The 25,045-nt window shown below is 37.7% G+C and overlaps 1 protein-coding gene across 11 annotated transcripts in view; it reads left to right on the top strand.

Moving 5' to 3' along the window:
- Klf12 (KLF transcription factor 12) overlaps positions 1-17,497 on the top strand; it is a 663,664-nt gene extending 646,167 nt beyond the window's left edge. For 8 of the 11 annotated variants that reach the window (XM_087193025.1, XM_087193028.1, XM_087193029.1 and 5 more), the window contains one exon: positions 3,989-13,475. In XM_087193025.1, coding sequence (XP_087049151.1) covers positions 3,989-4,170 — 182 coding nt within the window. In that variant the 3' untranslated portion in view covers positions 4,171-13,475. Of the gene's footprint in view, positions 1-3,988; positions 13,476-14,904 lie in introns of those variants that run through there. The other 3 variants (XR_015443733.1, XM_087193027.1, XM_087193026.1) reach the window with 3 other exon arrangements.
- The last annotated feature ends 7,548 nt before the right edge of the window (positions 17,498-25,045 follow it).

Raw genomic sequence — 25,045 nt, 5'->3', positions numbered from 1 at the left:
ATATGGGCTCAAACAATTCCTTGCTGCCAGTTGGTGCTTTCCCAGCTCTTCCCCTTTAAAATGTCCATCTGGGAAACAATTTGCAATATCTAAACTCCTACTGTGTGATCCTTCCCATAAGGTCACCCTTGGCCTGACTCAGTAGAGTGGTAACTTGTCCTTGCTTGCAGGAACCTTTTCAACACAGGGATCTTAAGGTAGTTGGAGAGCAGGACTCCATCATGATGTGGAATCACTGCTCTGGGTTGCCACGTAAAGTCTGGAGAGTGTTCCTGATGCAGGCACCATTCTGACCCTCACCTTCGTAGATGCTTTTTTAGTGAACAGAAAAGATCCTGAAGATATTTTTTTAAGTCTGATAGAAATTGGGTGAGCCTTTTAAGGTAGTCACTCAATTTCTTTCAAATAGAACTCTCAGTTTAAAGCGTTTGTTATGAAACAGCATGTGTAGCCTGGCACAGAAAGAGAAGTACATATGATCTCACTCATACATGGAATATAAAAAGTTGATCTTGTAGAAGTGGAGAAAACGGTGGTTACTACTAGAGACTTAGGAGACCAGGGTGGAGAGAGGGTGGGGCAAGGTTGATCAATGTGTACTAAGCTACACTTAGGGGCAGGAAGACCCCTAGACTACAGATAATGGTAATGTCCTGTACATTCCAACAAGCTACATAAAGGATTTTGAAAGTTCTCAAAGAAATGATAGAGTCTGAAAAGGAAGATATATCTCACCTGGTTTAAACAGTACAGTGTATGTATCATACACAGTGTGTACTGTGTGGTACCCCATAAGTATAGACAGTGGTTTTTTTGTTTTTGTTTTTGTTTTGGTACAGAGGATCAAATGCAGGACCTTCTGCTTTCGAGGCAGGCGCCGGAACCACTGAACTAAATCCCCGGCCCAAGTATAGACAGTTTTTATGTATCAGCTAAATATATGTATTTAAAAGACGCCTACTAAATTTACATAGAACTGTCCCACCCACCTGTGGCTTGATGACAAGCACGTATTTGCAGTTAAAGTTAATGTTTTAAAATAAAATAAAGATCAGAAATATCTGTGTTTATTACTGAGAAAATTCTTAAAATTTGAATTGAGGATTATAATTTGAGAATTCAGATACCATAACTAAAATACTCCCATGCCTCCCATCCTAAACTAACAATATGTACTGTATGCACCAACTCAGTAGATTAATGTATTCAGAAAGCCTACAAAGGGCAGAAGCGCCCATTCTTAATATCTGGGGTCCGTGGACTTTCTGCAGAGGGCCAGATAGTAAGAATCTCAGACTCTGAAGGCCACGTGTTTTGTTACAACTGCTGAATTCAATTGGAAAATAACTAAAACAAATGTGAACCCTAAATTTTAAATTTTATATACTTTTGCATATACTGATCCATTTTGGATATTTTTTCAGCCTTTAAAAATATAAAAGAGGCCACAGTTCACCAACCCCAGCTATAGATTTTTAAGTGGAAAGAAGATGGACTACCACTAAGAATAAAATCACCAAAATAAAAATGAGGTTATGACTGTCTAAATTTTGAGGAATAAGTTAAGAGAATTTTATGTGCCTAAACTGAGTGTACAAGGAAATTGAGACCATTACCTGAGGTAATGACCAACTCTCCTAAAGGCCATGGTCAGCCTTTCATGTCTCCTTGGGGTGGGCCTGGAAGTCTCACCAGCTTCCTTTTGCCCCTACTCCCTTTGGGGCCATTGGGTGACAGAGCCCCTCCTTCTACTCTCTGTAATGACCAGGGCAGGTCCAGTGGCTTTTCTAGTTGCATATGACACTTCCCCACCAACAAAAATGTTCTTCCTCTTCCTACACAGATTCCAAAGGTCCTTGATTCGTTCCTTCATCCTCAACACCCTATCTCTGATTCCATCCTAACACAGGACACAGCTAGGAGATGTGCTTTGGTGACAGCCAGTTCCCTAAGCACAGTGCCCCAAAGGTGGAGGTATTTTTAGAGTTGATTTATCTTAAGCTCAGATTAGAACCCGTGTTCATGATAATAAATTTCAAAAGCATAGAGATGGTACTCAGCATGTAAAAGCATGTTAATCATCGCCCTTGATAATTTATATAGTTGATTTCCAGTTTTGTAAGTTAGAGGTTTTACTGATTTTTATTTAATTTCTATCCAGCTCTGGTCAGTAGACACATACAAATGCAGTTTGTTTCCTTGGAACAACGAGAATGAATTAGAAGTTGAGGTTTTGAGTCAGCACAGTCCGTGGGCTTTTGGTTAAAAGGAGCCCTTTCAGGGCTTCCTGTGGGCCACAGTTAGCGCATCAGCATTTCTAGATCTCAAAGGTTTGAAGTACTCATCCACTGTTTCTGGAAGGGCTGCTCCATCCTAATAGGACCCATATAAACAACATTGATTTAACAGTTGGATGAAAAATATCCAGTCTAGTTTGCTCTAGCTTTCCTATGTAGGCATTACTTTGTACATCTCATTTATAGGGCTTAGTAATTTCCTCTGTGTGTGTGTGTGCGCACGTGTGTGTGTGTGTTGCAGTTCTCTTCATGCAGGTGCTTGCTTGGGACCTGCTCTATGCTCTGGGAATACTGAAATCAGATGCGTGGTCCCTGGCCTCCAAGAATTCGGCAACTGGTAGATGAGAAAGCCATCAAAACAAAATCTTTAGGGTATATTGTGATAGATGATTTAATAGAAATAGGAAGCAGCTCTAACTCTGAGGAGGCAACAGGGTAAGAATTATCCATTCCTCTGAACCTTGGTGAAAGCACTGGATTATGACCCACATACATCATTTTACTGGCTTTAAGTCACTTTGCTGCATAGAGTCATGGTTTTCTCATCTGTAAAGTGGAATTAAAAATATTCACGTTGCAGCTTCTATATGGGGAAAGGTCAGCAAATAGCTCTCTTCCCTTTTTCCAGTAGAGGGCCTGTGCAGTGAGACGCACATTGTGTGGATTGCCTGCTGGAAGGTACAAGAGAGATCAGTGTTTGTGGGGTTGCGTGGGGACAGGGCTCCCAGTCTGAATGAGGGCCAGGAAAACAGCTCACCTGTGTCACCTATTATCCGCCCCAGCCCCCAGCATGTGCACAATGGATACAGTATCTTTTCCCAGCACAGCCGTTGCATAGTTGACAGTCCTTACAGGTTGAGTGAGGGACCTGGTCAAATTACAGACTTCTTCACCGCTTTTTACAGGGAGTTTCAGCTCTTGGTTCACCTTGATGGGACCTCAGGCTTACCCTGAATCCTAAGACTTGAAAAAATATTTAAAGACTTTGCTACTGAGGTATCTAGAGTCCTAGCAAACCATCAATGTTTATCAATAATATGGGCCTAATTTCTGGGGTTGAGTGTGCCTTTATTTTCAGGAAATGGAACATCTCATACAGTTTCTTCCTTTCTACTTTCATACTGCTTACTTGTTACAAATTAGACATGTATATAGCTTACTTAGATAGAAACTAAAATTTTTGTTAAAAAAAGGTTAATGAAATTGTGTATATACCTTAAGTGACTGATAAATGGACGTTTTGTCCTAAAATAGCCTTAAACCATCTAAGCCATGCACATTGCTGGGAGAGGGAGAGTATAACTGAATGTAATTACCCTTGATGATTCCTTCTGACTTCCAGCCTTAGGGCTAAATCGGACTTACTGGAGACCTAATGTTCCTTTTCCAGTCACCTGAGGTGATCAGTGACAGCCAACCTATGCCTTTTGATATTTTGGCTACAAATTCACTCCTCAAAATTAAGGATGCAAGTGTTAACCCATTTGCCTGATGTTAAGACAGGAAAGACGAGTTTGAAACCCTGAACTGTGTGAGCTCAAACCCTCTTGGAGGGATGGTAAGAATTCCCGACAAAGCTTTACCAAATGGGAAACCCATTGAAAACACCAGTCTTCCCCACTCACAGTTCTGGCTGGGTTGTTAGGGAAAAGTGATAGAGCACCAAAGCTTTGTGCCTTTGTCTCTTCCAGGGGAGAAACCCTACAAGTGTACCTGGGAAGGCTGTACCTGGAAATTCGCCCGCTCAGATGAACTGACGAGGCATTACCGCAAACACACGGGAGTGAAGCCATTCAAGTGTGCGGACTGCGATCGCAGCTTTTCCCGGTCAGACCACTTGGCATTGCACCGCCGGAGGCATATGTTGGTGTGAGGAAGGCTATCTGTCCAGCTGGGCATAAGAGCTGGATCTCTTAGCAGCTTCCAATTCAGCAGGGCTGAATCCCCTTCGAAGTGTTAACACAAAAGGGCATCACCGTCCCACGATGTCTGAAACCAGAGCAGGAACAAGAAGGAACACTTCTCCTTTCGGTCTGAAGGTAACCCCCATCCTGACTGCTCGAGAGACGTCCTCTTGCTGGCCTGGGAGTTCAGCCACACAAATGCTGAAGAGACAGGCATTGTTTCCGTGCTGTGTCCTCTGCCATTTAAAGATGTTTGTAGCCTGTACATTTTCTGAGCTGTCAGACATTTTATTATCAATACCTTAAAGGTCATCTACCACAAATTGATGGCTAGAGCAAGACCTTTTAAATTTGGATAAATCTCTCATCACACCCCACCCTCCTTGGCCCCTTTTAAAAAAAAGATTTGAGTTCCTGTCTAAGTAAGCTAGAACACACATCCAGTCTGTTACCAGCAAGCAGCATGAACATAGAAAGGAAGAAGTTGTTGGAGAGGTTCCATTACCTGAAAATAAAGGTGCACTCAAGCAGCCCTTTGCAATAGTGATGGCAGCAACTAGATACCACTCACAGCTTGTCATCATGCCATGCCCTGAAGAAAACCAACACTGAATCTTTCATTTGTTTGTCATTGATTGTTTTCATTTTGTTTTGATTCCGTTTTGTTCATCTGTTCGAGCAGAGGGGCAGCGACATTTCAGTTGAAGTCTAGTCCTGGTCTCTGCCCTGGCATGGACTGGTACAGAGATGTTCTGTAGTTGAATAGGAAGAGCCTGTCTAAAAAAAACTACTGCCCCACTTCAAATTGCAGTGTTCTGTCACCTAGGCATCATTTCTTCCTATCCCTAGTGTTTGATTACAAGGAATAGGGGGAAAAAACTTTCATAGACACACAGGCACCAAGGTAAGAGGTGGGGCTGCCCAGGCAAAGTCAGTGCACGTGAAAAATCAGACAAAGCAGAGATGGAAATAATGTGCCTCCTGAGGAGAAAAGCAATAATGAATAAAAGGACTTTTCTACAGTAACTTCACTGAGGACTCACGTTACCAATTTTCATACTTACTAAAGGGATTGTAAAAGCACCCCAGCATTTTAGATGTCTTGGTTACATTTACAGCACTGAGGTAATCTTTCTGCTGTTTGTTGTCCTGCTTGGTTGAGTACCACAATTAAAGATTATCCTCCCCTTTTCTTGTTTGAAAACAGTTATTTGGTGACTAGAAAGGCAAAGGAGATAGCTGGGAGTTAACTCTTTGATTAATGGGTCAGTTCTCCTTGGAACTGAGGAGGTGGGAAGGGACTGATCTCCGTAGAAAGCCTGCCATGGTGCTAGCTTCCTCTCTTGGAGAGCCAAGGATAAGTGACTCTCCAGTTGGTTCTCCTATACACATTTCATTTTTTAAACTGTATTAGGACCCAGTGGTCCTGCATTGGCATCTGCAGGGATATTGAACCTATTCATCCTGAGATGAGGATGAGGGGAAAGTAGAATCCCATCAACCCTCAAAAATCTTGAGCCTTTTGCAGCTAGCAAAGTATACAGTAAATAAAGCAATGCAGCACCAACAAATATTCTTTCAGAAAAATTATCATATTTTTGTCCCCACTAAAAGCTGTTTTTTCCCAGCTTTATGTGGCTAAGGGGCTTGGTAAGATGTCGTTGTTGTTGTTGTTGTTGTAGTTGTTGTTGTTGTTATTGTTGTTGATGTTAGGATTTTTTATAGCTTAGATATAAAAGGTCTCCACCAAAGACCTTTGCGCATATATTTTAATTACAAACACTTGATTTGGAGAATTGCACAAATCAACCTCACAATATTCCTAGCTCATTTTTAAATGTTTGAACATTCTGAAATTATTTCCAGTGACAGAATTTTTAAGATCATCTTCTAATTCAGATAATCTTATTCTGATGAAGCAAGAACTATGAACATTGCAACAAAGATGATTTGTGTTGGGTGGTATTAAAAGGAATTTCAGGTCAAATTCTGGCTTCACAAATATGTGCTCTATATTTTCTGCCAGATCTGAAAAATTCAGCGGCAATTTCCCTCCAACAAGGGCTGCAATTCTATTGACAGGTTCTTCAGCTAACAATTTGCTACCCACCAACCATGGGTTTTGGGTTTTTTTAACCAACTGAAACATTTTTTATCTGTACTGTATGCAACTCCTACTTTGCATTGCCTATGACCATTCACAATAGAAAAAGGTTTCTTGATGCATGCCAGCACTGGTTACTGGTCAATGGCAAAGAATATGAAGAGAAGCAAACACAACTATGAACTTCCAAGGTTGGTCCCAGCACCTTGTTGGCAGGTAATAGGGGAGTCATCATGCAAAGTGTAGATTTGAGCTGGTCCTGCCTGCTCTCAAAAGAGCCAACCCTTTTCTCTGCTGAGAGGTGTCTTGAGAGTATTGCAAGTAGACAAGGTTTTTAGAATTAATTGAACTGACAGGTAGTGGAGTCTTCCTGAGTGACAGCTTGATTTAAAGTTAGCACAGAACTAAATGAGCTTTACTTGTCTAATAATATCAGAAAGAGTTAGGGAAGTAAGCTTTTCTCACCTTCCAAAGTGAAAACTAGACTGAGATTGTAAGTTAACTGATCAAAACCGGCAGCATTGCACCATTTCCCCTTCTGACATCACAGTTCTAAGAAGGGATCCAAGCACAAGTAGGTGAGTGAGTCACTGAGCTAGCCCCAGAACTGAAACTTATTTGGGGCTTGTCTTGAGATAAAGCAAATTCACTTTGGTGAGTTTCCTAAAACTGTTTTCCTGTGTAAAGGAAAATAGTTTGGAGCAGAAGGAAATGGGATGTCTTTAGGCACAGGAAAGCATCTTTTCTGTCTCATGGGCCTCTTTTCCATCTCTTTGGAAAAGCACAGTACATGATGAATTACAGGAAAGGGATAGAATCTTAAAGGACTTTTTAAGTTGTTCTCTAACTAGAAACATTCTTTGGTTTTAAGTTTGAAGCTGCTCAACTTGCAGCTAGAGATAAAGTGCATAGTGGGGAACTTTCATACACGTACTCATAGTTATATCACGTAAACTTGCAGGAGAGCCGACTTTCTCTTTGCATTGCAGAGACTAGATTACAAGAAGTTATGGTACTTGAAAAGTTATGAGGTTCAGTCTTTGCAGTTTCAACAGAGTCCCTTATATTGTGATCCTGAGTTGTTTGGAGAGAGATTCACACTTCCCCATCCACTTCCTGCCTTACCTCACCAGCTGTGTGCGGACTCTACTTGGTGACTTGTCTTAAGTTCTATTAAGGCATTTAAACCAAGATCTCTAAATGGCTTTCTCATAGGGATTATACTGCTGCCTTTACAAAACTCATAGGGTATTTTTTTCAAAAGCAGTTGGATACCCCACTTTTTAAAATGAGCACTTTTTATTCACTTTAAAATTTAAGTGGGAAAAAGGAAGGTAGATTGTCAAACTCACAAAATGCTACAGTGTTTATAAATGCCAGGTCAGGTCGAAGGTGATTAGGAGGGCCATTTTAATTATGGTTGAAATTTGGAATGGCGTGTGCAAAGATTGTGTTCATTTTTATACAACTGTTTTAACTTTAAATTGCCATTTATGTTTTAAACGTAAATAAATTCTGCACTTTGAAATCAGTTCATTAGAATGATAAAATGTATATGGATAAAGATGCAGTATTCCTTATTCTGTACTTTATTTATTATACTTACCAAAGCTGAAATTGAATAAATCTGGTGAGGTGAGGCCTTCAGATGTATTAACACGCCTTTGTTATGTTGTTTTGACAGCTTAGAAATGTAGCCATGATGTTGTTGTACACCTGTCTTAACATTTACAGTGAGCACTGACAGAACTGAAGCAGTGTTAACAATACCAGCATCTGTGCTACAGAGTGAGTAGAAGGGACTGAATGTGAGATAATTTTGATAAACCATAATAGGCCCAGAAAGCCTTAATATTCATAGTTCATAATCCACTCTCAGATTTTATTCTTTATTAATAACTACAAATGTATTAGGTAAATAAGTTCTAGCACATCATTGACCAAATACCTTCCTCTAGTTTTTCTGAGGTAATGCATACAATAAAAAATAGCCTTTTCAGTTTGACTTGGTTTAGTTTAGAAAGGGGTTGGTAAGTCCTGTCTTCCATTTACACTTCTACTTGTCCCCGTACTGCCTTCAACTTACCTGAACAGACAGCCCCAACATATGCACATGTGTACACACACCTGTATATGCAGCAGCCAGTGGGGTCATGAATACCAACAAAGAACTTTTTTAAAAAAAGAATTTGTAATAATCCATACTATCTAGAAATGTAAGTTATTTACCTTACTAGGAAATCAGCTTATAATACTATATATGACTTTGCCTGCATTTTATAGTTAAGAAATGTACATAAAAATTAAAAATACTATATTTTCACAGTTTCATTATAGAGTAATGTCTGTGTAGCAACCCATGTCCATTGGTATTTTGAATATGCTAAATACTGAGCAATTGCTATAGAAACTCAGATTTTCATAAGAAAATGAAATGGAAGGATACTGCATCTTTAAAAAATAGAGTGAAGATATTTTACTGTATTCGTAACGTGATAGTGGATAAAGTATTTTCAAACATGCAAGTTTTACAAAGGTTATAAATAGTTTGATGAAGTATGTTGGGGAAAGAGCTTCTAGTTTTCATCACAATAAAAAAAACCTTGTTCAGATATGCCTTGTATATCTTACACACAATTAGGGATATTGCCATGGGATTTCTGTCCCACTGCCTCAATGTATGTTCTTTGTGCTCTGTCAAAATGGAATGGCCACTTGTTAGGGTTTTAGCCAAGATGGTTTAAAACCCCATCAAGTCATTTTAAACTTGCTATAGACAACTAATTCCAAACTCATAATGTCGTTTCCTGAAAAAGGAGAAACAGCTAGCTAGATTTTACTTGTGCTAAGAGCATCTAGCGATTGCTCTCTTAGTTATCTTTCTCCTCAACTAAGTGGTTCTTGATCACAAAACTGTGCAGGTATTTTCCTTGTTTAATTCTGGAGGGATTGCTTTTAGGTATAGCTTCATGTTGGCAAGATTAAGTGCTGTGGGTATGGCCACATGTTAAATGAATTTATACTGGCAACAGGAATAAGCTAATGCCCATTTTCAGAAATGAATTAAATGCTGAAAGTGCCTGTCAATAAATATGACCAATGAGATATTCCTATACTTTTACACAGCAATAATTCATCAAACTGGAGTTTCCCTGTACATTTTGAAAACACATACACACAGAGTAAATGTATGCACATAGTAAATTGAATTCGTTCCTATACCCACAAGGGGGAAAAAAGCATTTATCTGTTAGGTATAAATAATCTTATTTGCAAGAAACATTTCTTAATTTGATTTTTCTTGCAGAATGTAAGAATGCAAATATGAACATTATGGTTTTCTTCAGTGTACACCAGGCGTGTGGCAATTGCAGTTTTCAAATGAAAATTTTACTGTGATTTGCCCCAAATTATGAAACAGTATATATGGCTCAAAAAGTTTTGCTCAGTTAAAAATACTGGTTTATTTAGAGCAAATCACTGAGGGATATTTTTCTGCTTTATTTTATCCAATGCACAAATTTATCATTCTGTTTATTCCTTTTTCCCAAAATACTTCCTGTTGTCATCTAAGAACCACTTTGGGATGAATTGACAAAATCACATGTTCCCAAAAAGTCTACTGAAGTACTACTGATACTCGGTAAACCTAGCCTTTAGCTAGTTTTGCAGTTAGTCATGAAAATTACCTGATTTATATACAGAAGTTCACAAGTTTTTTCTAAAATTAGTTTACTGCTAGGAGTGGAGTCTTGGGTAGAAATGTACAACAATGAGACTATGTGAAAAGACATGAACCCTGGAAATTCTCCAACCCTACCATCTCAGAGCACAAATTTCACCCAAACAAGCTGCTGAGGCTATCAGCAAAATTATACACTTTCCAAGCCAAACATTTGGTAAGAGCAGTTTTAAAATTATGACTGTCATTAAATCCTCGAGCTTTAGGTGGTGTAGACTACCACAAGAGAGAGTGTTCTCCAGGCCTCGACCACAGGCCTAGAAAACCATCTACTCTTTGCTCCTCCACATTTTAGAAGGGAGAAAAAGGAGAAGAAGCTATACTAGGACAGGAGTTGAAATAACCAGTAAAGCACACACAGGAAGCTGGTGTGTTCCTTAGTCCCACTGAAGTTAAGTCTTCTGACTGAGCTTCTGTCTGCATGTTGTCTGAAAATACCAAAATGTCTCGGAAGGCCAAAACTTCAAACCATAAAAAGTATAGCTGTTCTCTATTAAACATGACATGCCAGACAGTGTGAGACATTTTTAGACACGTTGCCTCTGATCTGTACAATAGCTCTACATTTTATGGTTGGGAAACTGAGGTACAAAGATGATATCCATGGACACAAAGGAAGGAAATACCAGAGTGGGACTATGAAGCCACCTGTCTGTGGCTGTGAAGTCTCCATAATTTCCACTGTCCCACACAGGATATGTGTTCCTGGAAGCCACCTTTTCATGATTCTAAGTTTTATTATGGGCACCCTGCACAAGTAGTCATTTTCCAATCAAGGAGTGATACAACACATGATTTGACAATGGTGCAGAATATTTGAAATCAGGCCTTTACTGGAAATTCATTATGAAAGATCATTATAAACAAAGAGCAACAACAAGGTATCTCCCTGAACTTGTCACTTTCCTCTCAGATGTTTGGCCTGGAGCTTAAGAATCATCAAAACTTTTTCCAGTTTACTAGCATTTTTGCCCAGGTTGATTTTTCTCAATTCTACCTATGTAGACCTGCTAGAATCTACCTTCGTGGAGCTGGTTGTTAATTCAGAATTCACTTGCAGGTGTTAGTAGGGTGGCAGTCACAAACATCAGCCTTGGTCAGTAGATAATTCCTGTTCAGATTTCTTACTTAACAGCACCATCTTGAAATGCTTTAAATAATCTTATAAATAATTTGTTTATAGTATTGTTAGTTTAATTGAGTTTTATGTGAGAAGCTGTCCAACATCAGAGAAATGAAATCCCTTCCCTTCCGTGTAGAACAAGGTCTCTGACAGTATTGATTCATGAAAGTACTAATGGACTTTGAAAACATTGAGAGAATGTTATTTCTCATAGTGTTTCGGTTTCTGAAAATGAGTCCTCTGAATTATGATCTTTCTCCTTGTTACTTGGCTGGGGGAAGAGATAAAACCTGTATCAACAAATTCTCTTCCATGCTGAAAGCAACTGTTACTTGCAAATGGGGGCTCTTCTCAGTTAATTGAGTTTCACCAGCGGTAATTTCTCAATGACAAAACCACCACTTTGAGTTGAAAAGAGATGAATAGCAGAAATAATCACATCAATACCTTTTCTTTCTGGAATTCATCTCTAGAAATTTGAAGTGTTTCAGGCCACAGAATCTGCCCTTTGTGCAAGGCAAGAACCAGTGACCAGTGAATTAGCTTTTTCCAAAGCAGGTTAACCAGGACTTTCACAGAGATTCGTTTTTACTGAGAAATGAGGGTGAACACAGAAGAATAGGATTTGGGTCTAAATCTAGTAGTAAAAATGTCCAAGCAATCAAAAAGTAATATATTTTAAGGACATAGTAATATCTTCCCTTTCTGCTAATTTCATGCTCTAAAGATACAACATAAAACATAATAGAAAATGCTTTTGCCCCGCTCATGTTTCTAGTTTTTCCATGGCAGAATTTATGATTACATCCACACCATAGAATATATTTTGTTCCTCTAACCTTTATTACATTGGATGGGTATTGTTGAACTGGGGCACTGGTGCCTATATACAAGGCTCTTTCCTATCAACTTGTCTGTCCACAATTTGTTGTGTTTAAAGATTCGTTTTTTAAAACCACTGTCCCCCCATGGGATGCTGGCTGTATTGTTTTGTTCATGTCTATGTGGGACACATTGCATCACATAACAAACCAACTCTGTGGATGTGAGATAACTACTTAACAAAACCAGCTTAAAAACATTGTCTTATGTATTATGTCATCCTGCATCATAATGCAATTATGTGTATCATGGTCATTTTTTTTAAAAAAAAGAAACCAGCAAATTCATGTTTGTCCATATAAGAATGTACTCAGAACATTATGTGTTGTGAAATGATGAGAACAGACCACCTTTAAGATACCCACCTGCCACTTAAAATGACTTAGTTATAATTAGTAGTAGTCTAGACTTTGCTCTTGGTGTGTGGGGGTCAATTCAAACGTCATTTTCTTTTGAATAAATCTCCCAGTCATATTTGAAAAAATACACAGGAATAAAGAAAATATCCTCTTTGGCCAAACCAAGCAGGCATCCCTTTTCTTTTTCTTGACATTTAGCTCATTATACATGGTGATTGGATCACAAGATCTTTCTGTGTAAAAATACAAAAATATTTTTTAGTTTACAAAGCAGTTATTCTAGGCTTGAAGCCTCTGAACAGCAAATTGAATAAATGAGCTGCATCTGATTCACTTTAGGGATGTAATTTACAAAAGACTATTGGGTCTCTGAACCCAGAGAGCTAGTGGGCCCAGAGGAGACCCTACACATTAAAGGATAAAGTCCCCCAATGATGACGGCAAGCAAATGTGTTGAATTCTTAAGTCTTCGTTTGGTTTTCTGTTCAGAGTTTTTAATTGCAAATGAATTTATTTCTCCGGCTTATCTAAAGTTCTAATTTCCTAATAGTTTCCTCTGCATTTATATACTCTCTAGTGTTTAGGCAATCCCTGTTATAAGTTTATTAATATTATGTAAGTGTTGTTCTTGTATTTATGTATAGTGTATGTATTGTAAATATATTCAGAGCTTTTTTCCTTTTACTGTAAAATGGTGATTTTTTTTTCCCCTATGATAATGTAAAGGGAGACCCTCCTAATGAGATTCTCTCAGAGGATGATTATTCCAGTCTATTCTCAGAGATTTAAATGAACAAGTGTTATCGTTTTTAATGGTGTCTCAGACATATTCTGTTGGTGCATTGCTTTTCTGTATTCAACTTTCCTATGAATTGAGCTGTGAACCGAAATAGAGTTTAAACCTTTAACTGTATGCATTTGTATAATTATCTGAATGAAGGCATGAAGGTTAAATAAAGCATTTTGTATGGAATAAAACTCCCTAATTATTACTAAGGCTGACTCAGACACTTTGGAAATCATAGTTATTAACCATCCTAATTAAACCTTTGTTATGAAAAGTTTTCCTACTTGTGTATAGTAATTTGAAACAGAACAAGATAGAATCCACACTAAAAATGAAGTTCTTATTTTTAGCATCTGAGAGATTTTTCACTTAAAATTTTAATTCATACAATACTAAAAAGTGGTGCAGAAATATCAAATTGATATGAAAGATACATCTTTTTGAGTTCAGAATCAAATCCTCATGAATACAGTTTCTTCAGACTTTGTGTATCATTTAAGTTTAAAATCCATATAGCAATGCAAGCTGATTTCTGTAGGCTAAGAAAACTGGGTTATAGATACTTACCAAAACTAGACTATTAATAAGTATGATATATTTTTAAGCAATTGGTAAAATAATCTCTTGAAAAAGTCTGTCTGTGTCTTCCTATATAATGTCTCAGTTGAAGATCTAGAAAAGTCTCTTCTACAAAAAGAATGGTAGTAAATGCTACTAGGCAGTGTCCTCAGTATTATATTTGTTCCCCTTATTCATTACAAAAATTATGAGTTATATTCTGTCCATGTCCTAATTTTACAGAAGAAAAAAGGAAGCTCCGACTTTGGGCAACTTTCCCAGTCAGTCTGGTTGTAGGATTAGTGTCCTTAGCCACTAAAGGATATGTGTTAAAGAAATGGAGAGGGTGGAAGGTGGAGGTGAGGGGTAAAGTGGGAAGGAATGAATAGCAATATCATGAAAATGTGCAGCAGATAGCTTTGATTATGTATGTACAAATAAATATAAAAACATCAAAATACTATCCTTCATTCATACTTAGCAAAAAAAAAAAAAAATCAGACCAAAGTTACATTTTTGACTCACTTTACTACTGTCCCAAAACCCTTTCCAAATTTTTATGATGTTCTGTTGCATTCAGAGACACTGGAAAGTGCCACGAGGTTAGCCTCACACACTGTTCCTATGGAGGCCCACCCCCTCCCTCATTGGGAAGCTCCATGCACTGTTGCTTTGACTTTCCCATACCCAGCTCTGTTTGAATACTGTGGATAAGTTTTAGGGAAGTCATTTCCTCTCACAGTGAAGCCTCCTAGGCACTCTACTGGCAGTTACAACAATCAGCCTTACAAAAGAAATTACTCACTAAAAGATTATATATTTCTTTAAAGTTGAGGCAGTAAACCATGAAGTCTCTTTTTGCTAAATCATTGTACAGCTTTTAGTTGTGTACTGTCATAGAAATACTCATTTAAGGCAGGGGTCAGTAAATGAGTCTGCTTTGTCCACACTTGGGTAAGGTATGGTAACACTTTCAAGGCCGGGTGCACCCAGTCTACTCAGGTGCTACATTCTGGGTATGACTTTGTAATGAAATGGCAAGCTGTAGGTTAGATTTATATGTCTTTGTCCTGATTTCCTGAGGGTTTTCTTTGGGCCACACAAGCATCCAAACCAGCTCTCCAGCCTTGTTTTTATTTGCATTTCAGTTCACACCAGGAGGCTTTGTCAGCCAATAGATCAATGAGAAAAGTCTCAAGAATGTTGCCATGCTCTCAAGGTAATTTATTTGTTGATATTTCTTCAAGCAGATGATTCCTGGATACATACGTCATCAATAGCTGGAATTATACAGGTGCTAGATAATTTGGTCATTTCCTCACCCTTGCCTTTCTTCAGGGTGTTTGGGCTATAGCTATGATCTCCAACTTAAACACTGATAGTTTCACTGTTTTTTATTCTCTCTGATTTAATGACTAGGAAACAACAGCATGAAATAGTTAAAAGTATAGAATACCAGGATGCTTAAGATTAAAAATACCTTCGGGCTTTATTTTTTAAAAAACTCAGTGCTATAACAAAATGGTATTCTCTTAGAAAAATTGTTTTAGTCCCAAATGGCCAGTGCAGGTTTTCACAGTACATACTGCATTGTCTTCCCACCAGAATCACATGGTTGCTGTCAACACAATGAGGTCCTTGTGCTTTGTCCATGTGCTCTCTGGATTTAATATATTTCTCTCCCAACAGTGTAATAAGTATAATTTACATCACTTCCCATTTAGTCTATATTCACCAATGAACGCCTACACGGCAAACACTTGAATGATGTGGATTTCAGAAATAAATTACATTTTCCTTATACAGAAACAACTTCTACATGATCTCTTTTCTTTAATATTTTTATGGTGTTAGGTATGTGTTTGTATGAGAGAGAGAGAGAGAGAGAGAGAGAGAGAGCGCCAGTTATATAAGACCATGATGACATCAGCAACACAGACTTATGTAAGTATTCTAAAAACAGGACCAACCAAGAATTAAGTGTATAGCCATCATGAAAGCCCCTTGCTCTTCCAGTAATTATAGTTTCCATTCACATATTACAATCTTTTATCTGGAAGAGATGGCAAGACACTGAACATCCATGCCATGAGCTATTGTGGTGTCCTGGTCCCTTAGAATTTTCCATCTGTTCCAAAGATACAGGTCATTTCAGTCTTAGACTCCTTCTACCCTCTAATGCTTGACCATAGAGTAGGCCACAGGGGATGTGGCCACGGAGGATTAGACATCATTGTTCATTCTGTGGAACTTAACTTCTCTTCATGGATGATTTGGAGCCATTGCTGTGTAATAAGCTCTGCATGAGTCCAAATAGTCATTTGAAACCTTGGGTTGATTTCCTTTGTACTACAGTTGTACCTCGGTTCATGAACTTCATTCATTTCATGATTCTGGGGAAGATGACCAAGGTTGTGTTCATCACCATATGTGGAGTTCATGAATGAAAGCAAATTTTTGCTGAATGCTTCTGTTTGCAAACAGAATTGTTTGTGAACAAAAACATTCATAAACTGAGGCATTACTGTATATGTATTAATATTATCTAAGTGAGCATGCAATTTCTATTTGATGTACCTAAAACATGGGGATAGAGTTAGAAAATTACATGACATCTATTCTGCTCAATTACTCATAACTCCATGTTACTATAGTTACTCATAGCAATTTTATTTGCATAAAATAAAAGCACATATTTGAGTTACTCTTCTATAGAGAGAATATACTTCTTGATAAGAGATATGAAAACATTGTACTTAAGACAAAAATCCTTGACCAAAGTAAGCTGCAGCTTATTAAGATAAGTAGATAAATACACGATTCCTATATATTTAAGCTATAAATGGATAGGCAGCAGCAGAATTGGCCAAAGTGTTATGAAAGTTTGAGGAAGAGAGAATAGCTCTGTAGTACAAGTAATCCACTGGACTTCCCATCCCTGAGATGTACGTTGTATTATAAAAGCCTAGATTTTATTCTATGCCCAATGGAAAATCAAAGGCTCCAGAAGATTTCTGTAAACTTTGAGAGTACAAACTTGGGGACAAAGAAGGCAGGGCTGCTTGCATTATCACAATTTCACAATCACCTTATTCTTGGCTTAAGGTTCACTTCAAGATCTGCTGTGTGCTATCTGTGGAATGGATTGGATTGGAACAGAACGGAATGAAATGGAACGGGACAGATCAGCAAGGCATGGCACAGCATGGAGTAAGCATGTGCTTTAGAAAGCATATGTGTTTTAGAAAGAATATAAGAAATAGTTTGAAAGCATCTAGTTCACTACTCCATCTCTCCTCTTCCCGTGTCCAGCTTCTCCTAAAGCAAAGCCAAGTGTGCTCATCTCTCACACTAAGCAGTTTCTCCATTGTGATGCTTAATTGTCTGTCTCACATTGGCTGGGCCACAGTTCCCATATATTTGGGTAAGCATTATTCTGGATGTTTCTATGAAAATGTTTTTGGATGAGGTTAACATTAAGTAGGTGGATTCTGAACAAAGAAGATGAGATTACTCTCTATAATGTGGGTGGTCCTCATCAAATGAACTGAAGGCCTAAATAGAACAAAGACTTGCCTCTTCTAAGCAAGAAGAAATTCTGCCAGCCCACTGCCCTTGGACTTGAACTGCAGTGCTTCCCTGAGTCTTCAGCCTGCCAGCCAACCTCATCAAACTTTGGATTTGTAAGCCTCTACAATCATATAAGCCAAATTTTTAAATAAATCTCTATATGTAAGTACACACATCTGTTGCTTCGGTTTCTCTGGAGGACCCCGACCAGTGAATCCATTTACGTGGTTACTAGAGCTACTTACTGTCCATCCCCCTGACCTTGGGAGTCCTACTTTCTTCTCTACCTGACCAATCTATATATGTTGCCAAATGAAGGTAGTATTTTCCTTGTGAAAATTCTGGTGCCAGATGCAGTTTGGAATGGAGATATTAAAGTTAGCTTCCTGAAGGATGTGGCACTTGAATATGAGGGCAGCTGCAATTTAAGGCTCAGATTAGATGATGCATTTTGCTCACAAAATGAAGTTGTTGACTGATCCTCAAAGCTGGAAAGGAAGCAGAATTGCTTCAAGATTGATTTATCCCAAAGTTCCTGTTGTGCTTCACTGAATCTTGCCACCCCTGTCCCTTCTGGAAGCTTCCAAGGTTATCAGGCCTCACACATGAGTATAATAACCATGAAAAAGGAAACGGTACCTAGAAATTCTCCCAGAAGTGCAAATGGAAAGGAAAGCCCTTAGCAAACCTCTCTTCCAGTTTTATTGGTCCAAATTTAGAAATAGGCATAATACTGAGCCAGTCCTTGATGAGGAAATTTTAGACCAGTGCAGTCCCTTTGTGTGGAAAGTTGGGATCAACTTCTGAAAGGTAAGAGCTTCAAAGGAAGGAGGAAAATGGGGGTTCAAAGTGAGCTGGAGATTTTTGTTTGTTTTCTTTTTCAATTTTTATTTTGAAAATTTTTAAACTTGAAGAAAAGTTTAAAACAACAATGAACACCATCCAGCTAGATTTGCAGTGCATCACAATACTACACAGCTTTTAACTGTTAAAGTACAAATTGTGGGCATCTCTATTGTTTTCTCTTGAACACTTTAGGATCTAAGAATAAAGATATTCTCCTACCAAAGTTATGAAGATATTTCAGTAAGGTCCTTCATAGATTTTTACTTTGGGAATCCAGATCCTAATAGGGATCACACAATCACCAGCCCTTTTTCATCTGTTCTCTTCATCTTTGCTTGTTGTACGTCTGGAGGGTTTGTTTGCTTAATGTTGGTATTTTATGATAACAGCACTTTTGGAGAATTTGGCCATTTGCTTGGAAGGTGTCCCTCAGTGTAAATTTGTTTGTTTATGACCAGGTTCAGCTTAGACATGTTTGAGCCTGGATGCTATATAGGTGATGTGCATTGCATCAGGAGAGATGTAATGCAGTTTGTCCCATTAATGATAATGTCATATTTGATCCCTACTATAAAGGTCCCTACCTTTTCCTTGAGTTTGGGTTTTGTTATGTCCTTAGTCCACAAAGACTTTGCAGAAGTTACTTTAGTTAAACAATAAGTGTATTTATTAAAGTAAGAAATCCAAAGCTTAGTTCTTCCTTACCTTTTTACTTCAACTTATAGGTGTTCTTATTTTTATAAATCTATAAATATAACATTAGTTTTTAAGGATCTCATAAAAAATTCTCCTCAACATTAAAAACTGAACTTGTAAATTTTATACAACTGATTTCTCTTTTAAGAACTTTAATAGGGCTGGGGATTTAGCTCAGTGGTGCCACTGCCTGCCTCACAAGCACAAGGTCCCAAGTTTGATCCCCAGTACCAAAAAAAGAGAACTTTAATAGATTAACAACAAGCAGTCCCAATTCTCATAAGTCTATTAAATTTTGAGTACAGTGATTTTTTGAAAATTCTGTTTCAGTTTCGTATGTAAATGTAAGATTTCAACTTAAAATTTTAAAATATTTAATTAATTTTGTCAGCATTTTTCCATAAAAATAATTTTATTTTGAGATAATTGGAGAGTTGCAGGTAGTTTTAAGAGATAATATAGCCGGGGATTTAGCTCAGTGGTTTTGCCGCCTGCTGCTCAAGCACAAGGACCCGAGTTCGAGAGATAATACAGACAGATTCTGTGCCCTTTGTCTAGTTTTCCTTAAAAAATCTTACAGTACTACACAACATCACAACCAGGATATTGATGTTAATACAATTCATAAAATTTGATGAGGTTTCCCAAGTTTCACTTGTACTTATTCTGTCTGTATGTGTTTAGTTCAATGCAATTTTTATAATTTTTATTAGTATATGTTTGTGATACCTTATAATTACATTAATCTAGGGGAACTGGTGCATACATATATTGCATCTTAATTATCTTTACTTCCCCTTCCCCTCCCCATCCTCCCATCTCCCATCCTCAGATCCCCTTCCCATCTCCACAAAGAATTTCTCAAATGACTTATTTTACATTAGAGTCATAAGATTAACAAGCAAAGTTCTCTCAGTCATCACAAGCACATAGTGTTAAATGTACACAGATTTGTTATTCATAAATATTAACCCTGTGGTTTTGATTCTCACATACTTTTATACTTAATTATAAATGGTCTTGGAATCAAAAGGAAACAATTATAAAATTTCATATCATTTAGAGGTTACTTTCTCAGATGGCTGAAGTGCCATAAGACCAGAGTTCTTATTTTGAGACACTGATGTATTCTTCCCAACATGGATGGGAAAATTATGGATCTTGGAATAAGGAGCCCTACTTATTTATATAACAGGAGATCCATTACTGAGCAAAAATGGCTATGTACCCCACATGCCTGACTTAAATTTTTTTTACCTAATTCTTCTATATCCTCAGAACTTCTAGGGAAGCTCTATTTGATTGGATTTATATTTATTTGGTTATTGATACACTTAATTGTTTCCATACATTCCTGACACATGCTGTTCCCTTGCCTCAACATCCTTTGCTGTGTGTCTACTTAGTGAATTTGAGCTGTTAGCAAGCAGAGATGGTGGCTTGTTCATCTGTGTCCACAGAGCCTGGCACATGATAAGCACTCGAAAACAGTGACAGTTGTATAAGTGATCCAATTTAGAGACAGGGTTTTGCTAAGGAAAGAGAAATAGTGAAGTTGAAAGCATACTCTGAACTAGATCGCAGAGCTCTAAAGACTAAATTCTGAAATTTGAACTTTGTTATTTAGGCAATGGCCATCTAGTGATATTTTTTATTCCTAAAAATGAACATTCTAGTAAATTTTTTAAAAACTAGGTCATACCTTAAGTGCTTTCACACACATACAAATAGTTTTCTTAAGGAGCATAATAAAATAATTTATAATGAAACTTTTAGGGCTGGGGTGTAGTTCAGTGTTAGAGTGTGTACTTAGCAAGTGTGAGGCCCTGATTAATTCCCAACACTGCAAATAAATAAATGAATACGTACATACACACTATTTACATGTCAGTGAGAGGGTTATTGAAATATATTCCATAATCTTTCAATGGAATTTCCCTACATATCTGTAATACTTTATGATAAAGCTTGAAATTCTCTTATTCAAAACTTTAAAAATAGGTTGTTTATCAAGATATCAAAGCACTTCCCAGGAAAAGTTTGAAGACAATTACAAATACAAGTGCCATTTTATCCAAGAGCTTCTGCTCACACTCAGCCAATGACTACACCGACTAGCATCAGATTACCTTCCTATTTCTATTTCAACCCACAGTCTTACACCAATTCAAATATGTATATGTCTTTTCATTTCTCTGACTTCAGTACTTCTGCATCTTTCAGGGGAAATTCTTTAAGACAATTCACAGCTGGAAAGCCCCAAATTGAGACCATAAAGTATTTAGCAATGGCTTTCATTGAATTATTTGATTATGGTTGAATTTAAAAATCATGATTAAAACAATTGTGAAACTCGGAATGGCAGCTGATGCACACAATTCACTCTAATCAGAAAATTGAATTTTTCTTCAAGTAAAAAAATATGTTGACTGTTGTTCTTGCTGAGTACATAGAAATGTATATGAGAAACTTAGTGTTCCCATGAGAAATGCTTCTCTCGGGTTGGGGCGTTCAGTGGATGATCAGCCAGCCCCTGTGACAGTACACATCGCAGGGAAAAGAAGGCACAGCCTACATGATACTTTCTCACAGCCAGAGCAAGTGGGAACAAGCCACCTCCTCATACCATTGTTTTCTTTTTTCTTCCAATATTAATGTATTTTATTCTAACACTGTCATTTCCTGCCTTTTGTGAGAAATTCTGTAATATCAGAATCTCTCATCCCAGATGGGGCTTAAAGAAAGTGTGTTTCCTTTTTTTTCTTTTTTTTAAAAACTTCATTCTCTACACTGATATGGCTATCTTCTTTCACGTAAGTCAAAACAATAGTCTCTTTTTTATCATGTGTAACTGACATGTTTATTCACCAAGGTACTGACTGTAACTTACATATTTAGATTTCTACATGTACACAAACTAGTTATTTTCCACTATAACCTTGAAGAAGTACTCTTTTGACATTTTCTTGTCCCTTATCTGGGGAGTGTGATGTGTAAAATGCTTGTCACCCATGCAGGGCAAAGGGTGGCATTTTCTGTGGATTGCTAACTGATGGAAGGTGTGAGCTTCTATTAAAACCTTTAAGACATCAAAGATGGCAAAGGAAACCTTTTGACTTCACTGTTTAATCTCATGACAGTCTGTGTATATAAAGACTATCACTGGACAGAAACCAATAATAAAGTCCAAAAGTAGATAAAAGCATAAATGCTGAAGCCAAAGTATTTGTAGAGCTCTATAAATCTGTTAGGCAGAAGTTACAGTTTTATCTTTACATGCAGGTAAGTCTCAAGGTTAACTGCTCCATAAAACCCCACACATGCTTGTGTTTGGCATCTTTTCTCTTCCTTATCAGCAGAAGTGGGGCTCCCCCATTATATTTCCGCTTCTTTAAAACACATTATTGTTAAGAGCTTCCTCAGCCTTAGAGTTCAGAAAATGCCACTGGTCTGTTGGCATCAGTTCACAAATAACATTTTTGAAGTAAATGTACAGATTGAGAGTAACCTCAATCATGGCTATCAGGGGCATGATGGTGGGGAAAAGGGCTTTCTGCCAGACTGGAGACAGACTCTTCTTCATGTATGCCAAATAAACTAGGTAGAATAGTGCAACTGGGAGTGTTTCTAGGACAGCAAGTTTAAGAAAGAACCTTTGGATAAAATACCCTGACAGAGCTGCAGCCTTGGTCCTTGTTACACAAGGTTTAAATCTTACATTTAAAATGTTAATGTGAAGAGCATTCACTTTAAGACCAGATGGAGTGGTCTTAGACATTGGTTATTCAGTTTTCTAGCAGAGCAATGCCTGCAAGTCCCTTGCCCCAGGGGACATACATATCTAACACTGCCAGTAACAGTGCCATCCCCCTGCAGTGTCGGAGGTGTACATGGGATAATGTGTTTCAAATGCAATGCTCAGGAAGATCAGCTTCACTCTCCACTCCTGTTTCCTCCCCAAGGGAGTTGAGAAAGTAGTCTGTTTCATTGCCTTGAAAGGAGGATACATGCTGGTTCTGTCCTCTGCCTGTCTCAGAACACCCTGTCTTTAGGATTCTCAGGTTCTCCTTCAGATGTAAAGCAAAGACCATTTGATCATCATCATTGCCTTATAAGGGACATGGGGCCGCTTCCCCTTCAAGCTCCTGGAAAGTACAGTACAAGAGATATTTTTGCTTGTGAGTATGGACTGTAAGATGGTACGTGGCTTAAACCTATGCAGATTGATAACTACTTTATTTGATGGTCAGTTCAAAGGTGGTCTAACCCACCTCCCCAGTGACTATATTTCCTGTTTGTTTACATAGTATTTGAAATTACACATTAGACTTCATGTATTTATCTAAGGCTGCTTATCACTTACTACGTGAGCCTTGAAGGGCAAAAATCACACCTTAGTATGAATGTGTTTGTAAATGTATTTTGAGGAACAGGTTTGGATTAAGAGAGAAAAAAAAGAAAGTACAAAATACCTTCTGTTACTGCATTCTTTTCTGCGGCAGTGGTTGTGGTTGGCTTCAGTGGTTGGGAGTTACACAAGTGGAAATGGGTAGAGTGAAACATTTGAAAGATACATAAAGGAGAGATAAGAGGGCTGGAAAAGAAATCTCTCCTTAATTTGTGGTTTTTCTTTGGGAAATTCTGCCTAAGAAGTAAAGGGTGTATTATTCAACAAGGGACACACAGATAGAAGGAATTTGTTCACTCATCCACAAGGATCCACACATATCAAATGCTCAAATGGAGTAGTCCATGTAATAATCAGAAGGAAAATGTTTATAAAAGTTATGCCCTGCAAATGGTGACATTAAAAGTGTAGATCTTTATCCCATTTTACAGATAAGGAAACTGATGACCACAAAATTTAACAAATTTGTCAGAAATCTCCTGACCTAAAAATAGCCCTAGAACTCAAGTGCATATCTTAGGACACAGTCTTCATGGTGCTAAAGAACTCGTCAGCTACCAGTGTGGAGTTGTATCATAAATAAAGAAAATATATACAAATTTTTTCTGAAGAGGCAAGAATAATATTCATATTATAGAGGGAAGCTCAGGGTTCAATTAGGCTAATAATAACCCTAGATGTTGTGACCAATCCTGTAGCTTACTAGTAGTGTTTGTTTCAGGTAAATGGATCAGGCTTCCAGATTCCTGAATTCTTTATACCTGTAAAATATGAAGAATGCATGGTAAATAACTCCTTGGATGATATATATTTAAATAAAATATGGTGTCTAAAGTTTGAGGTTCTGCTTATTTCTCTCACTTTTGCCCTTCACATCTGCACAAAACTGCCTCTCTGTGACTCCAGTGAATGCCCAGGGAAACATTTGGGATCTTATTCTTGGTACTGTTCACCTCATTGAAATATCTCATCTTTTATTTGCAATGTGAGAAGCTATTTCTTATTTCAAGATAATAGATTTCTAAAGAAGCTATTGAAATAAGTTAATATTTGTTTAGCCAAACTTATCATCTCTTTCTTGCTATAGATTTGTTCCTGATTTCTACCAATGACCTTTTTTTCAACGTAAGAGTGAATAAACCTTGGACTTTCCCAGATTAAAAATACACATAAACCTGGAAGCAACCACCACAAAATATCACTGAGTAAATATGATAAAATGCAGAAGTAGATCATTTACATTCAGTGAGTAACAAGGTATTTGCAGGAATTAGCTGTCCTTGGTCAGCCCAATTCTGCTCATACAGCTTATGCTTTCACTTTATTGATGCCCATAAATAAACACTCCTTGTCTTAATGTGTCCTGTTTCAGCATTCAGCACACAAAAGCCTGTATTTTATAGCTATGGGCCCAACTCAACCTCAAGGAGAATTGTGTGACTCCTTTCCTCTTGCGTGTGGGCTTTCAATTAGGATCGACAATTTGTTGCTTGTGGATCAGTTACCCACAAATTAGCCCTACTGTCCTTCCATTCCTACTGATCATCTTTTGGGCTTTTTCATTGCTCTGAAGAAACATTTGAGAGGAGCTATTGTTCTGAAGAAAGAAGTGAAACTAATACCTACAAGAACAGAGGATTGTGTGGGTGCAGGAAATGAGTAGGTGTGGAGACAGTTTCTGTTTTTGCTCTTGGATAATGAGGCATTAAGTATAGAATGGAAAAGTTCTGAGTGTGCTGCACTTATTATTATTTATATTAATAAATATA

The sequence above is a fragment of the Heterocephalus glaber genome, unplaced genomic scaffold (assembly GCF_053883595.1).
Source record: "Heterocephalus glaber isolate CG9 unplaced genomic scaffold, H.glaber_assembly_v1.0 deba00001577, whole genome shotgun sequence".
In the NCBI taxonomy this organism is placed as follows: Eukaryota; Metazoa; Chordata; class Mammalia; order Rodentia; family Bathyergidae; genus Heterocephalus; species Heterocephalus glaber.
The sequence above is the reverse complement of the archived record's forward strand: the minus strand, read 5'-3'. Positions and strand labels throughout refer to the sequence as shown.